We start from the raw sequence: 21956 nt of genomic DNA, 5'->3' as shown, positions 1-21956 counted from the left end.
TATCCTTGGTTGTTCCAGTTGGTCAGTACACCAGTGCTTGAATATGCACGTTGCTTCGAACCTCTACCTAACTGAAAAAACGCTGAACGTAAACCACGTTTTAATACGCCCACTCGACTCGGTACACTGGGTAAAAAGTATGGTGAGATCAACACGTGACTCACATTTCGTAGAATTTACGAATACTGCGAAATAACAAGACATGATTGCCTTAGTGCAGCCACTCATTGGATGGGAAAAGGGCAAATTCTTTATCAGAACTAACCGATAACGACCTGACCTGAAAATCAGATTATACGTACGGTAATAAGGCTTATGAAGGTCACTGTGACCTAATTTCGGGTTATGAATGTGCCAGCTTTTTCTGAAGCACAACTTAATAAGCTATTAAATACGATTTTGTGACAATAAACAAATCCTAAATATTAAAAGTTACGCATTCTAACAACGAAACGCTGACACGGCACAAGTTGTGAAGGCTTCATTTAAAATATTGTATGAAATAATATCGATGGACACCTGTAACATACCATTAACAGAGCCTCACAGATCGTTGATACAGTGGGACAAATGTGTAAGGTAAATATACATTTTGACGCTCGGTACAATGGCACAATATGTGGTTTGTAGATATAGTTACCAAGACTAGAAGTAGGAGCAACAAAACCAGGCGGCGCACACATAAACTTCGAGTCAACAATCTTTAATATAATCCACTTCTGAATCAGTAAAATAAACAATAATTGATGTAGGATAACCCAGAAAATATATCAAACAAATAAAACTTAATCTTAGCTAGCTAGATTTTGAGTTCAAATGCTTAAATAAGTCCCTCAATGAATAAAAAAATCAACTAATTTTTCCTTAACAAAGCCAGTGTTATCAATAATGAATGAAGGAATAACTATTAAATAATAAAACAACACAGGTGCGAATGAAGAACAAAACACATGCATACAGTGTCAACAATTCAGTATCAATATTCGCATCAGGTCACAGTTTGATCCGTTTGGGTTATATTAAGCTAACCGCTAACAAAATTCGGTCGAATTCGTCGTTTTTGTGTGGAAAAATCTCTTGAACATAGAACACTTTCCCCGGGGTATCTGAAACCGAAATTGTCATCTAACTGTAAGGCCATTGCTGATTGGCTTCAGAGCTGGAATGACAATTTCGGTTTCAAACACCCCTAAAAAGGGTTTTATGTTCATCGTGTAATTGGGTGTTCGTATACAAGGGATTTATTCACACAAAATCGTGGAATTCAGTCGAATTTGTTTGTTATAGCCTCAACGGATCGTTTGACTGTGAGAGATTGGTATTTTCTCCCTGATTTGTAGGAATCTGAAAAACGCGTTTCACAACTTGTCTCTTCACTATTATACCCTATACCCCCATATAGTAAATATCGCAATTATTTTATTATGACCACGTGTATACCAGCTGATTTTGGAAATAACATACTGGTGAGCAGCCATACCAGTGTAAAGAGTGTGACTAGTGTTTTACCCAGAAAAGTAACCTAAAACACACATTATTAATTTATATTGTCTTTGCATTAGGTTGGCATTGTCTTGACATTGTCATTAATAAAAAACACTATCTTTCGCCTGTTGGCCAAAGCGTTTATTGCTCTGATTTATTGCTCGTTTATAGCCCCGACAAAGCCTCAAACGCCCGCCCGAACTTTCTCACCGGGATTTTTTCCCTCAATATGTCTGCTCTAGAGGGTACTAAATTTACATTGCGTCCGCAATGGCGGGTATGGTTTGCCAATGTGCTACCAGCTGTAGGGGGCCTGTTTTTGTTTTTTTCAGCAAAAATGCACATGGTGTAAGGTTTCAATATAGAGTGACGCCCGGGGTTCTAGTCGTCGTACGGCAACTTAAAGCGCGGTGGTCGTCGCGCAGCGCGTGTTCGAATTTCATGTAAAAAAACAATGTATTTTACACGCGCTGTATACGTCGCTATGAGTCCCATATCGAACAGGACGCGGCATGACGACTACCGCCCTTTAAGGGTTTTTACGTGCACTAAGGACCTGCTTGAACTATTTTATGTTCAATTTTTTGTTCTTGTTGAGTGAGCGGACAACTAGGGTTGAACCAGCAATCGACACGACGCGACAGACAAGGGCGGACAGGTTAACTTTGGGCAATATACATTTTGTTAATGTCATCTACTGAGTAATATGATTATCGATCCACTGCATCGTTCTACAACAGGGTTAGTTTGTACAAAGACTATAGAGAAGATTCTCTATAGCCTTTGGTTTGTATAAATTAGAAGTCTTTCGTCAGGAACGTCGGACAAAAAGGTATGTAACGGGTCCATTTCCATTTTTTGATATAGGACATACCGAATGGCAAGTCGTATGAAGTCATCGATCCACGTAAACCAAGTTTCTTAATTGTTTCTGCATCAAGTTTACGATATACTATCAAACCTCTTTCTTCTTGCGTACCTGATAATAAAGAAGAAAAAATGTGAAAACTTATTATATAACCACACACGTGAAACAACAATGTGAAATGCAAATCCACGTCATTGTTTTTTAAATAGATTAGAGTTGTAATTAAAATTCCAAAAATACAAAAACAGCAGGCAAAGGCATAAAGTGCGAGTACTAAAGTTTGGTGCATGACAACTAAACTAAACCACACTACACTACACTACACTACACTACACTACACTACACTACACTACACTACACTAAACTACACTACACTAAACTACACTACACTAAACTACACTACACTACACTACACTACACTACACTACACTACACTACACTACACTACACTACACTACACTACACTACACTGCGCCTCACCTCACCTCATCGCACCACATCGCATGTAGAATATATTACCTGGTATTGTGTTATCCAGTATAAAGCCAACTAAACCACCTATAATCATTCCATTACGTAATATTACATTTATGATCTGATTGGCGTTGGTATTTCCTGAAACGTAGAATTATTTACATTTTACATATAATGAAAAGAATACTTGAATTCTGGTGTTGCAGCAGAACCTGATATTAATGATATAGGATCATCGATTTAACTGTGAAACAATATTACTATGTGCTTAGTATTAAATTAGAAAAGAATACATATATATTGTTATTGTCGTGAAAAACATACATTTAGTTCAGCGAATAGTGCCACAATATTATATTCATAATATCATATCAAATTCATTCAATAAAAAATTCTCCTACACATATGCTCAGTAATATTCTTGTAGTACAATATTAGTATTCAGTGTTTGACACCTCTATCGTTGAATCTACGAAACTCTGAGACTCGGGAAAACACATATGATATGTGTGACGACTGTAAACAATATTTTTAATTATCACGGTTCATATGTTCTATTTGCATATCCCTCAAAACTGAATAGTGTATGAAATCATAGCATACTAATAAAGTGGCAATGTACCTGTATCAATGACCTCCGGATTCTAGGTTAGATACTGAGGTACAATCAAAGCAGTCATAATAGCTGTTCCAATTATTGCCAAAGTTCTTGAAGAATTCATATTACAATGTTGTAGGCTAGCAACGCCTATGGCTATAATTGTACCTAGTGGAAAGTAAGATACCAAATTACCATATAAATGTCCACTTTGTTACCATTATTATTTACCCCTTTTCACTGTCTCATTTTGTTACCGTCTGTGGTATTTGTAGTAATATATATATATTTATATATAATTCAATAATACTGATTATCATCTCATCGCAAAGTATAAACAATGTGAAATTATATTAGAAGCAAAAATGTCAAAATGCAAGAGTAGCTATCTGTCTTAAAGTTAAATTGTGACCCCCCTGAGAATTAAGCAAGCTTCCATAAGTATGCATCATTTCATTTACCATAGTATATAGAATATACATGAATTTATGAAAACTGACTAATAAATTGAACACGAGGCCCGATTGATAAGATACCTCCGCCGGAGTTACTTTGTGGAATGTTGCATACATTAGTACCAACCTGTCAATTTGCTACAAATACAAATATTGACATGGGGTAAAATACGTTTGTAAATGATTTTATATAATAATTTGAAAAATAAAGTTGATTTATCATACCAGAGGTGATCCACAGTAATCCCCCAATTATCGGAATTGGTATCGATGCAATAATGGCTGCAAGTTTACCAACAATAGCCATTAAGAAAAGAATCAGACTCATCCATTGTATTACACGACGATTTCCAACCTGTATAATTTAAAAACAAGCAATAATAAATTTCATTGACAGAAATTATATGTATATGTCAATTCAGTTGAAACGATCTCACGATAAACCTGCTAAATATGCTTCAATTTCTCAATTGGTTTGACATTTGAAAATACAACTTTTCGTTGTTATATTTAAAAGGGTGAAAACTGTCTGAAATCATCATCCCTCAACACTTCTGAACTGTTATCAGGTTGTTCTCTATCACCAAATCAACATAATCCTCATTAGACGTTATTCACGATTCAGGATCTAAAGAGTACATCTATTCGTAATCAAAACAAAAACAAAGAAGGTTCTGTGCATCTTGTTCACGCAAAGAGTTGTGAGTGAAATTACGTCATACCATATGCTAATTTATATCAGACGCAACTGCGATATCACCGGTAACTTGATACCGGGGGATTAAAAAGATAAACACCGAAACGCGCATATCGACAATAGTTGCGTTCACGCACAGCTTCTTTGCACGGGCTAAGAGGTCAAATTTCTTAGCCCGTGCTAAGAAAACGTGCGTGAACGCCGCGACTTAGCATGTGCTAAGAAATGCTAAGTACGGGTAAAATCTGAACCGATTTTAAGACCAGGCCCTCAGTACGGGTTAACGAAGTGTGCGCGAACGCTTAGCCCAATGCGACCTTCGGGTTTGAATATATGTCAAGTCGTTTCTTAACCGGGTGTTGAGGGATGGTGCTCAAACTCATGTTTGATTGATTGCACATTTTGTGATTTATATTTGTAAGTGGGTTATAAAATATATAAAGACGTCTAAACGTACATTCTCACACTTATTTGGATTCTGGTTACAGACCATGGTTCATTTACTATGCACAAATAGTGTTTATACACAGATGCTAGAGACAACTCAAATAAACTATATAAACAATAGTCACAGTCCCAGAGGAGTGTGCATTTATTATCCACAAACATACACAACAAACAAATACAGGTAAAAACAACCAAACATCAAACAAAACGACAGCTATGCTGGCTGACAACATAATGTAATAAATATAGATAAAAATAATGGTAAGAAGTATGAAGAGTTCTCTCAAAATAAACCCCCACCACGAACCCATCTCCGACATACTCCCGCAACGAAAGATGCGCTAGTATAATTTTCGAATGAGGCGCGTTTCATTTTCGTGATAAAGCAAGAATGGATAAAAGCAATGTGCATGAATAAACAAAAGCGTACAGTTTTACAAACTTTAGAAACATGGTAGGCCTACGTTGAAAGACCAAGACGTTATCGAACATTGACAAATTTAAATCATTATTAGTTTAAAAAAGCGATGAATTTGCCTGGCATGTGTGCGTGTTTTGTTTTGTAAATAATTCATACGTACGCCATGTAGGAGATTACCTTCGTTGTCAGGTATTGAGATGGCGCGAAACCAAGTGACCATCGCATTTTTGTCGTATGATCACGTGATCACCACCAATCTTTTCAAGTAGAAAGGTAGAATGATAATGGTTTACGACAGTGGTATGTTTGTTTTCAGCTATTGCTCCGTCTGAGATTCCGTTTGCTATATTTTTGCTATATTTCCGTTTATAATTAACAGGTTTCAACCAATATTTTTTTGTTAGTAAAAAGACGTTTTTGAGACAGCTATCGTCACTTCAACTAACATTCACATTTTAATTCGTATTAACGCCTTTCAATTACCCAGTAAGGTATCACCAATCAATTACATGTATTGTTATCATCAATTTGCTATTACCAATATTATTCATAAAAGTAATATTTTTTCTGAATTTCTTGACTTTAATTAATTTTACATACTATTATCTTAAATATTAATATAAGTATAATAATAGTAATATGGATGAAGAAACACTAACTCTTGTAACTGAGATTGCTCCATTACTCGAGGAATATGACGTCACTCCCAGGCTTCCCCACATTCCGGCGATAATGACGCCAATGCCTTCTACTCCAATTCCTCTAGTGACAGCATGACCTGGTGGTGGTGGCGCCCCACTTAGATGTGCGCAGGCATAATAATCACCGAGAGATTCAAATGTAGAAGCAAATACTGCAGACATCATGCCAACAAATGAAGCGACACTTACTGTTGGTAACCCCCATCTAACTAAACAAATGAGAACAGATTTTGCATTCAATTGAGTCTCCATGGTTTCCATTAACTTTCAAAGACTGATACATACAAACAATGATTTGATTAATTAAATGCAAAGTATCATGCATTGAATGTACTTTCTGTGATATGTACCGAACTGCCAGTACTTAAAAACAGTTTATGTGAGTCAACAATAACTGTGGTATAATTGTTATTACTTTAACCTTAGACAGAAGTATTTTAAAAAATGTTGGCATAATGAATTAGAATTGATATGTAGTGTAACTCACATGGTATCGGAAACCATATCCATGGCAACGTATTTATCAAGTCATCACTTCTGTCAGTTCGGACTAGATAACTAGGATCACTTGAGTCAGTTGTAAACACATCCGTAATAGTAAAGCACAGGAACCACGTTATACAAACTGAAAGTATCACCTGTACAAAAGCATGTGTATTTTATTGGTGAAATATTCACTATTACATGCTTCACCCAGCATACATGGAATCAAACATAATTAATATATACAATACCGACCTTGAGTCAACCTGGATGTAAGTCAATACTAAATAGATTTGGCTGAAATACACAACCAAACAGAATTGTCTATTTCGACGCCACAAAGGCGTTTCGTCGCGGCTAATTGAATGAACTCAGAAGGTTTCACTCACCGGACAAAGTGAAAAGACATGACCCATTTCTTTATGGCATCCTTTTTGTCTAGTCCATGATGCATATGGGACTCTAATATTACGCATATACTGCGAAAACAACAGAGTCAGCGCCAGCGCCCTGAAACATAAAACAGAGTCATAATAATTAAACCACAAACGTTTATAAATTGTTTTATTTTATGTGCCTGCTGACAAAGCTGCCGATAATTTTGTGTTTGTTTTTGAGATATATTACTATAAATGTTTAGTCGATGATTTGAGTGCATCTAGTAATTCTTCCTACAAACACTCTAAATTCAGCAAGGATATAATTCTAGTTAACCACAAGTCATCCATGACAACATTAGGCATTTCCACTGCCAATAATGCCAATGACTTGCCAGGCTTATTTTGAATATTTGAGCTGCATAAAACACAATATAACAGCGAATAGCAGGTGCATCAAAAATGGATACTGCGAAGTTTTATTTTCCAGGAGTATTATTATTTATAATTATATTTTGTAGATCGAAAGCGAGGCTGTACCAAGGAACAGTGTAGTTGCTTTGTTACAATCTTTTTTACAGTGATCAGAGAGATATCTGCTGTGATAGAGAAAATACAAGTATTACGAAACATAGTTGATAAACCAGACAAGACGCTGATGTGAGATACTGAAAGAATAAAAGGTGTGGAAACAAGAAAAACGGAACTTTGAAAAGTATGAGGGAACGAGATCGAGTATTCAAACTTTTCAAAAGATTGATACATTAGCATAGCAATGTCGTCAAGCAATGGTTGCATAATTAAAACTATTACTGGGATGTTAAGCGGAAATAAATATACGGACACTGGCAATGTAAAAGCGGTGTTTCTGAAACATTTCGATGTTCTAAATAATGATGCACATTTACTTTATTGTTCAGAGTTATGTAAAGCCATGGCTGAAGTAATTCAACTAGAAGGTATATCTGGAATACAACGAATACGAGGATTATGGAGACCATATGTGAATGATAGTGCAGATCCACTGATCTTATTAACAGAAGGGCTGAATCTACATGGTAAGAAAGCAGTGCTATATGACGAAACCCCATATATTTCAGCCCAGAGAGAATTCAGTGATCGAACTGTCGTACGAAACCTCCCTTTGTCAGTTGGGGACGGTGTTATACACCAGAAATTCGAAGAGCTTCGAATGAAGGTACGAACGATCATGCGCGCCAAATGGCTGATTGATTGCAAGCTGACCAACATTGATAATGGTGACCGTATTGTATATGTGGATACACTACAGCAAGTTACACCCTCTCACTGACAAGTTGAAATGAGTGAATTTCAGGCGATATTATTATATTGAGAAAGACAAAAAACAAACAACGATTCATTTTGCGTGAAATGAAAGAGTGACTGGAAAGTGAAAAAACACAGAATGATAATACTACAATTAATGAAATAGAACGTGAATCAAGAATATATACTGATACATATGCAGAACATCATATTACATGTACAGCAAACAATGCTAACGTAGTCAAACCAAGATTACAGACTCTAGCATCTACACGCACAGATAACACAGACACAGTACCAACTATAGATATGAAGCGAAAACACGTAAGTACATCAACAGATAATGAAAGTGTTGCATCAAATAATGACAGTGGTGACGTCATTGAGAAAAACAGCAGAGCACGGATGGCCAGTAAAACAAGAAGAGGTAGAAAAAGAAAGAGAAGTAGAAAGCGTAGAAACGTAAATTATATCACAGAACTTACATCTTTTGTCTCTGAATTGTAGAGGTCTAAGAGGTAAAGATACAAGAAGTCAAATATTGCGATGGTGCAATGACCAGAAAGCAATAGTAATATGCCTCCAAGAAACGTATTGGATTGAGAAAATAGTTGATATTATTAATAGGGAATGGAAGGGGAAATATTTCAATTGTTTGGCACAAGACATAGTAGAGGGGTGTCAATATTAATTAAGGACAAATTAGACGGGAAAATTATAAACCTAAAACATAGCAATGATGGTAGAAAGTTACTTATAAATGTGGAATATGGGGAGATATATTAACATTTGTTAATGTGTATGCACCTAAATACTTTAAAGAACGAGAAACTTTGTTGTAACGCTAAAAAGTTGGATTCAGAAAAAATGCAAATGAAAGCGGTAATCTATTTATAGGGGGTGATTTTAATTGTGTAATAGACCCTAGTTTAGATAAGCGAGGCACTAGCTCTAAGATTGTCAAAACAAAAAAAAAAACCTTTCACTTTGATCAATACCTTCAAGTTGCATAATATATATGGCGGGAATTGGACCTGACAAAAACACAGTTGACATGGAAACAAGTAACACTGGGAATTGTGAGCAGATTAGACTATTGGTTGATATCGTCACATTTATTGTCAGTCATCCAATCCACAGACATTAGCCCAGCAATTAAAGCTGATCATAATGCCATATCATTAAAATTAAAAAAAAATGTCTGACAAACGAAAATTGTTGGACATTGCTGAGATAAAAATTCGAGAAGTTACAATTAAATATGCAAAAAATAGAACAACATTAGCAAGAGAAAAACAGGAAAATTTAGAAAATAAATTAAGAGAAACTGAAACAAAGGTAGATAAGCAGGGAGGTGATATCAAGTGTGTTTTTTGGGGATTAGAAAAAAAATATATAGAGGCAAGCAAGTTAATGAAAAATGGTAAAATAATAACGAATCCAGAAGAAATATTGCGAAAGGAAGTGAAATTTTACCAGGAGTTGAATACTTCTAGAGACCAAAATACAAAATTATCTCAGTAAGATTAAAATAAAAAGCAAACTAAATTTTAATGAAGCAGAAGAGTGTGAAGGCCTCGTTACTTAGGAGCATGTCGTTGGACAGTGTTGAAAATGAAAATAAACAAATAAACAAGACCCCTGGACTGAATGACATTCCAGTGGATATTTATTGATTATCCCACAATCCATTACGCTTTTCTAATGGAAATCACGACTTGCACCAATTACCGCTGGCGAATCCTTCGATACCTTCCAATCACCTGAAAAACACCCAATTAAAGCTTGATACTCCTTGATCTGCGCAACAGTCGCCATTTTTGTTTTTATGAGATCCATATATCTCGCGCATGCGTGGCACGACGACTACCGCCCCTTAATGTACATAATGTTTGGCGGACTCACAATACTCTGAACTATAACAATAATTTACAAAAAGGGGCCAAGAATAGATTTGCATGCTTAGTAAAGTTTTGCCACCCATACTGTAAAACACGAAATTAGCGAGAGAACTGATTCGCTAATGACTTTAAATTCAAAATGGTTTTTATGGAGGTGATAACTGTGCATTTGTTGTGGCACGCGACAGACAAGTATTGTGAAAACAGGAAATCAACAGTGACAAGAGAGATTCGCTAAATCAACATTTCGCTATTGCGTCATTTTACCACGATTCGCTAAAATTGCATGTCGCTTTTTCAACATGTTTTACAGTAATTAATTGCGATCAGGTTGGGTACATGAAAGGTCGGTATATTGGGCAAAATGTGCGTCTCATAAATGACGTAATCCGGTTTACACAAAAGATAGAGGGTGCTATTCTGTTTCTAGACTTCCACAAAGCCTTTGACTCTGAGGAACATAATTTTATTTGACTCTGTGGAACATAATTTTATGTTGACTGTCTTAGAAGAATTTGGGTTTAGAGAGTCCTGTGTAAATTGGTAAAAAAGTTTGATATAAAAAGAGGAATTCGGCAAGGCTGTCAACTTTCAGCATTATTATTTTTAGTTGCTGTTGAGGTCCTTTCACAAATCATAAAAAAAAAACTTTTTAAAGGTTTAAAAATTAAAATTGGCAAGAAGGTGCGTGCTATTAAGATTAGTCAGTTTGCAGATGACACAAAAATATACATGAGTAATAGTATAGATTTAGCAGTACTGAATTTAATTGATGAATATTGTAAATAAAGTAAAAAAAAACAGAAGGTTTAAATCTCAGTGGGTGGAAAAACAGGACGGACTAATTCACGGCTAAAAAAGCTATTAAAGCCCTATTAAACAAGAAATAAACAGAAAAAAATGAATTGGGAATCAAAATTAGAAAAAATAGAGAAAAAATTAGAATTGTTGGAAAAAAAATTCTTGTCAGTCTTTGGTAAAATTACAGTGCTAAAAGTTTTTTTATAATGCCATTAATTACATATACTGCATCAAAGATAGTCACGTGATATTTGTGTTATGAATTCTTGTGGTTGGAATAAGTGGGAAAGTAAAAAGGCAAATAGCAATCAATTTTGAAAACGGGGGATTACAATGGTGGATGCCGAGGCAGTGATAAAGGCACTACATTGCTCCTGGATAGATAGGTTTAGTAAAAGGAGAAACGAAACGTGGGCTACTATCGCTCAGTGCTATTTCCATGACTTCTGGGGGCTATAATCAGGGCGGGTCTGAATTATAAAACGCAAACTCTACTAGAATTTCGTCGGGAAATATTGAATAGGTGGTATGAATTAAATGAGGAAAATTAACAAAGCTTTGAAATGATTAGCAAAAAAATACTGTGGGGTAATAAATACATAAAAAAGTATTTTATAAAGAGTGGATCAGTTCTGGACTCTTTTATATTAAAGAAGTATTTCAAGATGGTGACTTTATACAAGTGGATTCCCTATTAAATAAACCTGCAAATAAAAAGGAATGGATTACACAATACAGTGAATTTCAAAGTGCAATGCCATTGCAATGATATGACATTATAAAAAACAAATAAAAATCCAAATTAAAGCGGGGGAGTCGTCACCTGCGCATAGAGTTTAGACATAACATTCTTGGGTTTGAAAAAGATTGGCATGAGTCAGATCTATTTAATCTTATCATATCAGTAGCTGCTTTTGCAATATATAAGGCACGAATAATTAAACAAAAGAATATTCAAAGATACTTCGTGGACGAGGTATATCTTTTTAACTATAAAACACAAAATGAAATTTTAAAAGAAATTAAAAGAGTAAGAACGTAACAATAGTGCACATATTTGTAGTATTTGTGTTCTAAATATTATAAAAATGCATATGTACATATCCCTTGCATTGTGTATATTATAAAATAAAAAATGGAGTAATATTAATCGAATGTGAATATTGCCGAATAAACAAAACAGTTTTTCTTTTTAATATTGTATGCCTTGTATTTGCTTTCTGTTACCATCGTTATATATGGATGTAATTATGTTGTTATCTCATGTCTTTACACCAGAGACAAACCTGTTCTAATGGGAAGTGGACTTGTACTGCTTACACTTATTTGTCAAGTATGTAACATGGGAAAAAGTATCCCCCTTACAGGGCAGTCCGAATAATTTGGAGCCTGCTTCAACAATGTCGTTTGATATTATGTCTTGTCAAAAAGTTGAATATGATCATGGTTAAATAAAGTAGAGCTGTTTTGAAAACAATCATCATTATTCGTTTACCTGATATTGTATAAAAACGTTAGTACGCTTATACCAAGGTTTGTTCTTACGTATAGGAACACCATAAATATTTGTCGGGCAATGATCTGATATCAATAGCTCGTAGTAGATCGTTCTGTCATAACAACGCAACAATTTGCAGCCGCCAGTACTTAAAGAACAACAATAATAATAATAATAATATACTTACATGAAAGAAATTCCCCAATGTGTACTACAGTATCTCAGTGTCACTGGAACCAAACCATCTAATACTAACATAACAAGAGTTGGTGCTATGGTCAGCGGGCCAATGAAGCGAATCAGAAATCCAAACAGGCCACTGAAGCCAAAAACCATCTCAAAGACTCCAGCCAACAAGACGGATCCTTGAATCTGTGAAGTATGTGGTACCATATTTACCTGTCTGATTGTGTTATGATGCAATATAGATTACAATATAATGTAATGGGTTACAATATCATGTTATGTGTTACGATATAATGTAATGGATTACAATATTATGTAATGGATTAAAATATCATGTAATGAGTCACAATATCATGTAATGGATTACAATATCATGTAATGTATTAAAATATAATGTAATGGATTACAATATCATGTAATAGATTACAATATCATGTAATGGATTAAAATACAATGTAATGGATTACAATAACATGTAATGGATTATAATATCATGTAATGGATTACGATATCATGTAATGGATTACAATATAATGTAATGGATTACGATATCATGTAATGGATTACGATATCATGTAATGGATTAAAATATCATGTAATGAGTCACAATATCATGTAATGGGTTACAATATCATGTAATGGATTAAAATATCATATAATGGGTTACAATATAATGTAATGGATTACGATATCATGTAATGGATTAAAATATCATGTAATGGATTACAATATAATGTAATGGATTGCGATATCATGTAATGAAATACGATATCATGTAATGGATTACGATATCATGTAATGGATTTAAATATCATGTAATGAGTCACAATATCATGTGATGAGTCACAATATCATGTAATGGGTTACAATATCATGTAATGGGTTACAATGTCATATAATGGGTTACGATATCATGTAATGGATTACGATATCATGTAATGGGTTACGATATCATGTAATGGATTACACTATCATGTAATGGGTTACGATATCATGTAATGGATTACGATATCATGTAATGGGTTACGATATCATGTAATGGGTTGCAATATCATGTAATGGATTACAATATCATGTAATGGGTTACGATATCATGTAATGGGTTACGATATCATGTAATGGATTACGATATCATGTAATGTGTTACGATATCATGTAATGGGTTACGATGTCATGTAATGGGTTACTATATCATGTAATGGGTTACGATGTCATGTAATGGATTACGATGTCATGTAATGGGTTACTATATCATGTAATGGATTACAATATCATGTAATGGATTAAAATACAATGTAATGGATTACAATAACATGTAATGGATTGTAATATCATGTAATGGATTACGATACCATGTAATGGATTAAAATATCATGTAATGAGTCACAATATCATGTGATGAGTCACAATATCATGTAATGGGTTACAATATCATGTAATGGATTAAAATATCATATAATGGGTTACAATATAATGTAATGGATTACGATATCATGTAATGGATTAAAATATCATGTAATGGATAACAATATAATGTAATGGATTGCGATATCATGTAATGGATTACGATATCATGTAATGGATTACAATATCATGTAATGAGTCACAATATCATGTGATGAGTCACAATATCATGTAATGGGTTACAATATCATGTTAATGGATTAAAATATCATGTGTTGGGTTACAATATCATGTAATGGGTTACGATATCATGTAATGGGTTACGATATCATGTATTGGGTTACAATATCATGTAATGGATTACGATATCATGTAATGGGTTACGATGTCATGTAATGGGTTACGATGTCATGTAATGGATTACGATATCATGTAATGGGTTACGATATTATGTAATGGGTTACGATGTCATGTAATGGATTACGATATCATGTAATGGGTTACGATGTCATGTAATGGATTACGATATCATGTAATGGGTTACAATATCATGTAATGGATTAAAATATCATGTAATGGATTAAAATATCATATAATGATTAAAATATCATGTAATGGGTTACAATATCATGTAATAGATTACGATATCATGTAATGGGTTACAATATCATGTAATGAATTACAATATCATGTAATGGATTAAAATATCATGTAATGGATTAAAATATCATATAATGGGTTACAATATCATCTAATGGGTTACAATATCATGTACTGGGTTACGATATCATGTAATGGATTACGATATCATGTAACGGGTTACGATATCATGTAATGGGTTACGATGTCATGTAATGGGTTACGATATCATGTAATGGGTTACGATATCATGTAATGGGTTACGATGTAATAAAATGGATTACGATATCATGTAATGGGTTACGATATCATGTAATGGGTCACAATATCATGTAATGTGTTACAATATCATGTAATGGATTAAAATATCATGTAATGGATTAAAATATCATATAATTGGTTACAATATCATGTAATGGGTTACGATATCATGTAATGGGTTACAATATCATGTAATGGGTTACGATATCATGTAATGGGTTACGATATCATGTAATGGGTTACGATGTCATGTAATGGGTTACAATATCATGTAATGGGTTACAATATCATGTAATGAATTACAATATCATGTAATGGGTTACAATATCATGTAATAGATTACGATATCATGTAATGGGTTACAATATCATGTAATGAATTAAAATATCATGTAATGGATTACAAATATCATGTAATGAATTAAAATATCATGTAATGGATTAAAATATCATGTAATAAGTTACAATATCATGTAATGGATTACGATATCATGTAATGGGTTACAATATCATGTAATGGATTACAATAACATGTAATGGATTACAATATCATGATTACTCGCATTGGTCTAACATTGGTTCCATTCAGGGAGCCTCTTTCAAGCAATATAAGCATTATATGATTACTTGATTGCAATTAAAACACGTTCTCTAGCAATTAAAATTGTGTTTGTCGCCAATTCAGCTATATTTGACCTGTAATGAAATTACAAGCATGACCAATTTTAAAAGAAATCAAAAATATTACTATAATATGACATCATTTAACAAAATTTTCCACTGATCCATGATTTTATTTCAGAATTGAATTCTACAACGTTTTTCATTTGATATATCACATGATATTTTTGAAAAGTGAAATTGTATACCTGAATATCAACCAAAGATGAAGATTATGTCATTTTTTTATTGTAAAAATTAGTGGTATGCCAACTTGTTGATGTTGTTATACATTATGGAAGACCTGAGAATACTGAAATTAAAACAATTAAAATATGGTAGTATTGGAACTTCACCTTTTCGTAATATCGGCTATTTTCAATAATGAAGAAAATTACGCCATTGTTTTACCTCAATGTGCAAATTACCTTTAAAATTATTTTTTCATTACATGACATTATATGGAAGTTATACAACACTTATTTATTTTGTGCCAAATTTCATTTTGTTATTCAATCTGATTTTAACATTTTAAAAATCTTAATAACATATATAGGTTATATAACTACATCGCAATCTTATATTTAAGATGGTCACAGAATAATACTTGAGTCTCGTGTCCTAATTTTACTTGCAATAGTGGCAGACAATATAATCATGTTTGCTGTACAATCTCATTTACAGCACGCGGGTACTCACCTCACGTGCCCTATCTTCCCAAGTAACAGTGGCAGATAAATTAGTCATGATGATTGACCCATTAACAAAAGTTTCTATAAAACCAATAATAAGTCACGAAACATAAAAATAAACATAATTCAAGGACTTCCGGTATACTTGGTGAGTGAACATAACACTGATCACTGTTCTTTAAATAACGTTTGTTATTGTCCTGTGTGTTCAAATGGGTCAATACGGCGTAAACAACATATGCAAAACATGGTGACTCGTACATTAACACAACAGTTATGAAACGTGTTTTTTCTCATAAAACAGTAAAACAATCACACACTTCTCTAGCCAAACGATTCATTTCGATAATTTTAAGCCATTGCCAACGAAATCCGACCACCTTGGGCGTTGTTTGCACGGAAAAAAAGCCCTTGCATACGAGCAGACACGTCAGACTAATCCAGAAACCAATAAACAACGGCCTTATGGTCTCAAAATGGCCGGTAAATAGGTTTCTTTTATTATTATGTCATCACTCGAGTTACGTACCTTGAACACATTCCCATTGTGGTAAACCCATTGTTACGATTGCAGGAATGTAGTAGGCAATACTAATTCCTTGAACAATTGGCAGTCTGAAATAATATAACGTTCATGAATTGATGGTATATCACACAATCCCCGTTAATATTAGTCTTTAAAATGACTCTTACATAATGAGCAATTGATATACAATTAATAAATACACCAGTAAGTACAATATAATTTATGTCAACATCTTGAAGTCGTCGTTGTGATTTGTCAAAAGACTTCTTGTGACCGTTTCTTACTGTGTTGACGCGCTTATTCAAGCCCGATAAATGAGCAGCAAATATAATCGTTCAATAGATAAAATTAGAAAAGAATAATGAAATATAATTCAATTCTAGGAAAACGATATCAAATTGTGAGAATGATAGTACCGGCCAAGTAACTGACAGCGATGTTTGTCAATCAACGATTTCTTACCTGGATCCGAATGTCACTTGTAAAAATGTTGAAATTGATTCACTAAACACAATGACACTGAAGAGTATTGCGAACACGTCGTCTTTTATGTCATCTTCCACACAGAACAAACCAACAAGAAGCGAAGGATAATACAATGAAGTACCGACCATGGTTAACAGTTGCTGTAATCGAATACATAGCATACAAACATAGAAATCAGTGTCTCAAGAAATACAACTATGATCATTTTCAATATTTTTTTAATTATTGGCAGTTTCCTTCATTTTTACTTGTTATTTATAGTTGTTCCTAGATAGGTAGAATGAGGTAAGTTTCAGATCTGCTAGCCAAGGCTGCTATTTTTTGGAACTGTTTAGGTTTGAAAACTAAAACCATTTAACAGATAATAGGGATTCGTTCATGAACTTTGCTCTAACGAATCACTGATTAGCATTGTCAGATTGCACTGGCAATTAGCTAGATGGCTATATGAATGATTCTACTATAAAATCTCAATTAAGAGTTACAAACTGTTCCACACTGGACACTAAATTGGATATGCCCTCATGGGAATCACACTGGCGAAAATTTAATATATTGAACATTCTATACAGCCTATATTTGTTACAAAAATGCACTACATAAAATAATAGATGCACTATATAACATGGTAAATGCACTACAGAACATGGTAAATGCACTACATAACATGGTAAATGCACTACATAACATGGTAAATGCACTACATAACATGGTAAATGCACTACATAAGATGGTAAATGCACTACATAAGATGGTAAATGCACTACATAACATGATAAATGCCCTACAGAACATGGTAAATGCACTACAGAACATGGTAAATGCACTACATAACATGGTAAATGCACTACATAACATGATAAATGCACTATATAACATGGTAAATGCACAACATAACATGATAGATGCACTACATAACATGGTAAATGTACTACATAACATGATAGATGCACGACATAACATGGTAAATGTACTACATAATATGATAAATACACTACACGACATAATAAATGCACTACATAATATGATAAATACACTACATTACATGATGAATGCACTACATGACATGATAGATGCACTACATAACATGGTAAATGTACTACATAACATGATAGATGCACCACATAACATAGTAAATGCACTACATAACATGATAGATGCACCACATAACATGGTAAATGCACTACATAACATGGTAAATGCACTACATAACATGATAGATGCACCACATAACATAGTAAATGCACTACATAACATGGTAAATGCACTAAATAACATGATAGATGCACTACATAACATGGTAAATGTACTACATGACATGATGGATGCACTACGTAACATGGTAAATGTACTACATAACATGATAGATGCACTACATAACATGGTAAATGTACTACATAATATGATAAATACACTACACGATATGATGGATGCACTACATAACATGATAAATGCACTACATAACATGATAGATGCACTACATAACATGGTACTAGTAAATGTACTACATGACATGATGGATGCACTACATAACATGGTAAATGTACTACATAACATGATAGATGCACTACATAACACGGTAAATATACTACATAATATGATAAATACACTACACAACATGATGGGTGCACTACATAATATGATAAATACACTACATTACATGGTAGATGTACTACATAACACGGTAAATGTACTTCATAATATGATAAATACACTACAGGACATGATGGATGCACTACATAATATGGTAAATGTACTACATAACATGATATATGCACTACATAACATGATGGATGCACTACATAATATGGTAAATGCACTACATAACATGATGAATGCACTACATGACATGATAGATGCACTACACAACATGGTAAATTCACTACATAACATGATAGATGCACCACATAACATAGTAAATGCACTACATAACATGGTAAATGCACTACATAACATGAAGGATGCACTACATAACATGGTAAATGTACTACATGACATGTTGGATGCACTACATAACATGGTAAATGTACTACATAACATGATAGATGCACGACATAACATGGTAAATGTACTACATAATATGATAAATACACTACACGACATAATAAATGCACTACATAATATGATAAATACACTACATTACATGATGAATGCACTACATGACATGATAGATGCACTACATAACATGGTAAATGTACTACATAACATGATAGATGCACCACATAACATAGTAAATGCACTACATAACATGATAGATGCACCACATAACATGGTAAATGCACTACATAACATGGTAAATGCACTACATAACATGATAGATGCACCACATAACATAGTAAATGCACTACATAACATGGTAAATGTACTAAATAACATGATAGATGCACTACATAACATGGTAAATGTACTACATGACATGATGGATGCACTACGTAACATGGTAAATGTACTACATAAAATGATAGATGCACTACATAACATGGTAAATGTACTACATAATATGATAAATACACTACACGATATGATGGATGCACTACATAACATGATAAATGCACTACATAACATGATAGATGCACTACATAACATGGTACTAGTAAATGTACTACATGACATGATGGATGCACTACATAACATGGTAAATGTACTACATAACATGATAGATGCACTACATAACACGGTAAATATACTACATAATATGATAAATACACTACACAACATGATGGATGCACTACATAATATGATAAATACACTACATTACATGGTAGATGTACTACATAACACGGTAAATGTACTTCATAATATGATAAATACACTACAGGACATGATGGATGCACTACATAATATGGTAAATGTACTACATAACATGATATATGCACTACATAACATGATGGATGCACTACATAATATGGTAAATGCACTACATAACATGATGAATGCACTACATGACATGATAGATGCACTACATAACATGGTAAATGTACTACTTAACATGATAGATGCACTACATAACATGGTAAATATACTACATAATATGATAGATACACTACACAACATGATAAATGCACTACATAACATGGCAAATACACTACATAACATGATAGATGCACTACATAACATGATAAATGCACTACATAACATGGCAAATACACTACATAACCTGATAGATGCACTACATAACATGATAAATGCACTATATAACATGGCAAATACACTACATAACATGATAGATGCACTACATAACATAGTAAATGTACTACATAATATGATAAATACACTACATTACATGGTAGATGTACTACATAACACGGTAAATGTACTTCATAATATGATAAATACATTACAGGACATGATGGATGCACTACATAATATGGTAAATGTACTACATAACATGATATATGCACTACATAACATGATGGATGCACTAAATAATATGGTAAATGTACTACATAACATGATAGATGCACTACATAAAATGGTAAATGTACTACATAACATGATAGATGCACTACATAACATGGTAAATGTACTACATAACATGATAGATGCACTCCATAACATGGTAAATAAACTACATTACATGATAGATGCACTACAAAATATGATAAATGCACTACATAACATAGTAAATACACTACATAACATGATAGATGCACTAAATAACATGGTAAATGTACTACATGACATGATAGATACACTACACGACATGATGGAAGCACTACATAATATGATAAATGCACTACATAACATGGTAAATGTACTACATAAGATGATAGATGCACTACATAACATGATAGATGCACTACATAAAATGGTAAGTGTACTACATAACATGATAGATGCACTACATAACATGGTAAATATACTACATAATATGATAGATACACTACACAACATGATAAATGCACTACATAACATGGCAAATACACTACATAACATGATAGATGCACTACATAACATGATAAATGCACTACATAACATGGCAAATACACTACATAACATAGTAAATGCACTACATAACATGATAGATGCACTACATAACATGGTAAATGTACTACATGACATGATAGATACACTACACGACATGATGGAAGCACTACATAATATGATAAATGCACTACATAACATGGTAAATGCACTACATAACATGATAGATGCACTACATAACAAGGTAATTGTACTACATAATATGATAAATACACTACACAACTTGATGGATGCACTACATAATATGGTAAATGTACTACATAACAGGATATATGCACTACATAACATGATAAATGCACTACATAACATGGTAAATGTACCACATAACTTGATAAATGTACTACAAAACATGATAGATTCACTACATAACATGGTAAATGCACTACATGACATGATAGATGTACTACATAATATGGTAAATGTACTATATAATATGATAGATGAACTACATAACATGATAGATGCACTACATAAAATGGTAAATGTACTACATAACATAATAGATGCACTACATAAAATGGTAAATGTACTACATAATATAATAGATGCATTACATAACATGGTAAATAAACTACATAACCTGATAGGTGCACTACATAACATGATGGATTCACTACATAATATGG

General features: G+C 33.3%; 1 protein-coding gene across 1 annotated transcript; it reads right to left on the bottom strand.

Annotated features, from left to right (window-relative positions):
• Positions 1-687: 687 nt before the first annotated feature.
• LOC102805676 (solute carrier family 23 member 2-like) lies at positions 688-17474 on the bottom strand. Its single transcript, XM_085495559.1, has 10 exons — positions 17323-17474; positions 16864-16949; positions 16342-16415; positions 12681-12865; positions 7019-7139; positions 6634-6784; positions 6105-6355; positions 4106-4235; positions 2873-2968; positions 688-2464 (listed from the first exon to the last, which is right to left on the bottom strand). Exons 1-10 carry the CDS (start codon positions 17472-17474, stop codon positions 2283-2285), a joined length of 1428 nt encoding a protein of 475 aa, XP_085351685.1. The 3' UTR covers positions 688-2282.
• Between the last annotated feature and the right edge of the window lie 4482 nt (positions 17475-21956).

Source organism: Saccoglossus kowalevskii, chromosome 22 (genome assembly GCF_978046115.1).
Source record: "Saccoglossus kowalevskii chromosome 22, keSacKowa6.1, whole genome shotgun sequence".
In the NCBI taxonomy this organism is placed as follows: domain Eukaryota; kingdom Metazoa; phylum Hemichordata; class Enteropneusta; family Harrimaniidae; genus Saccoglossus; species Saccoglossus kowalevskii.
The sequence above is the reverse complement of the archived record's forward strand: the minus strand, read 5'-3'. Positions and strand labels throughout refer to the sequence as shown.

Excerpts from the sequence above, each read along its gene's own strand:
- LOC102805676 (XM_085495559.1), bottom strand. The coding sequence starts at position 17,474 with ATGGTCGGTACTTCATTGTATTATCCTTCGCTTCTTGTTGGTTTGTTC. Across the intron at positions 16,950-17,322 it reads CAAGTGACATTCGGATCCAG|ACTGCCAATTGTTCAAGGAA; the intron begins GTAAGAAATCGT and ends ATATTATTTCAG. Across the intron at positions 6,785-7,018 it reads ATGTCTTTTCACTTTGTCCG|GTGATACTTTCAGTTTGTAT; the intron begins GTGAGTGAAACC and ends GCTTTTGTACAG.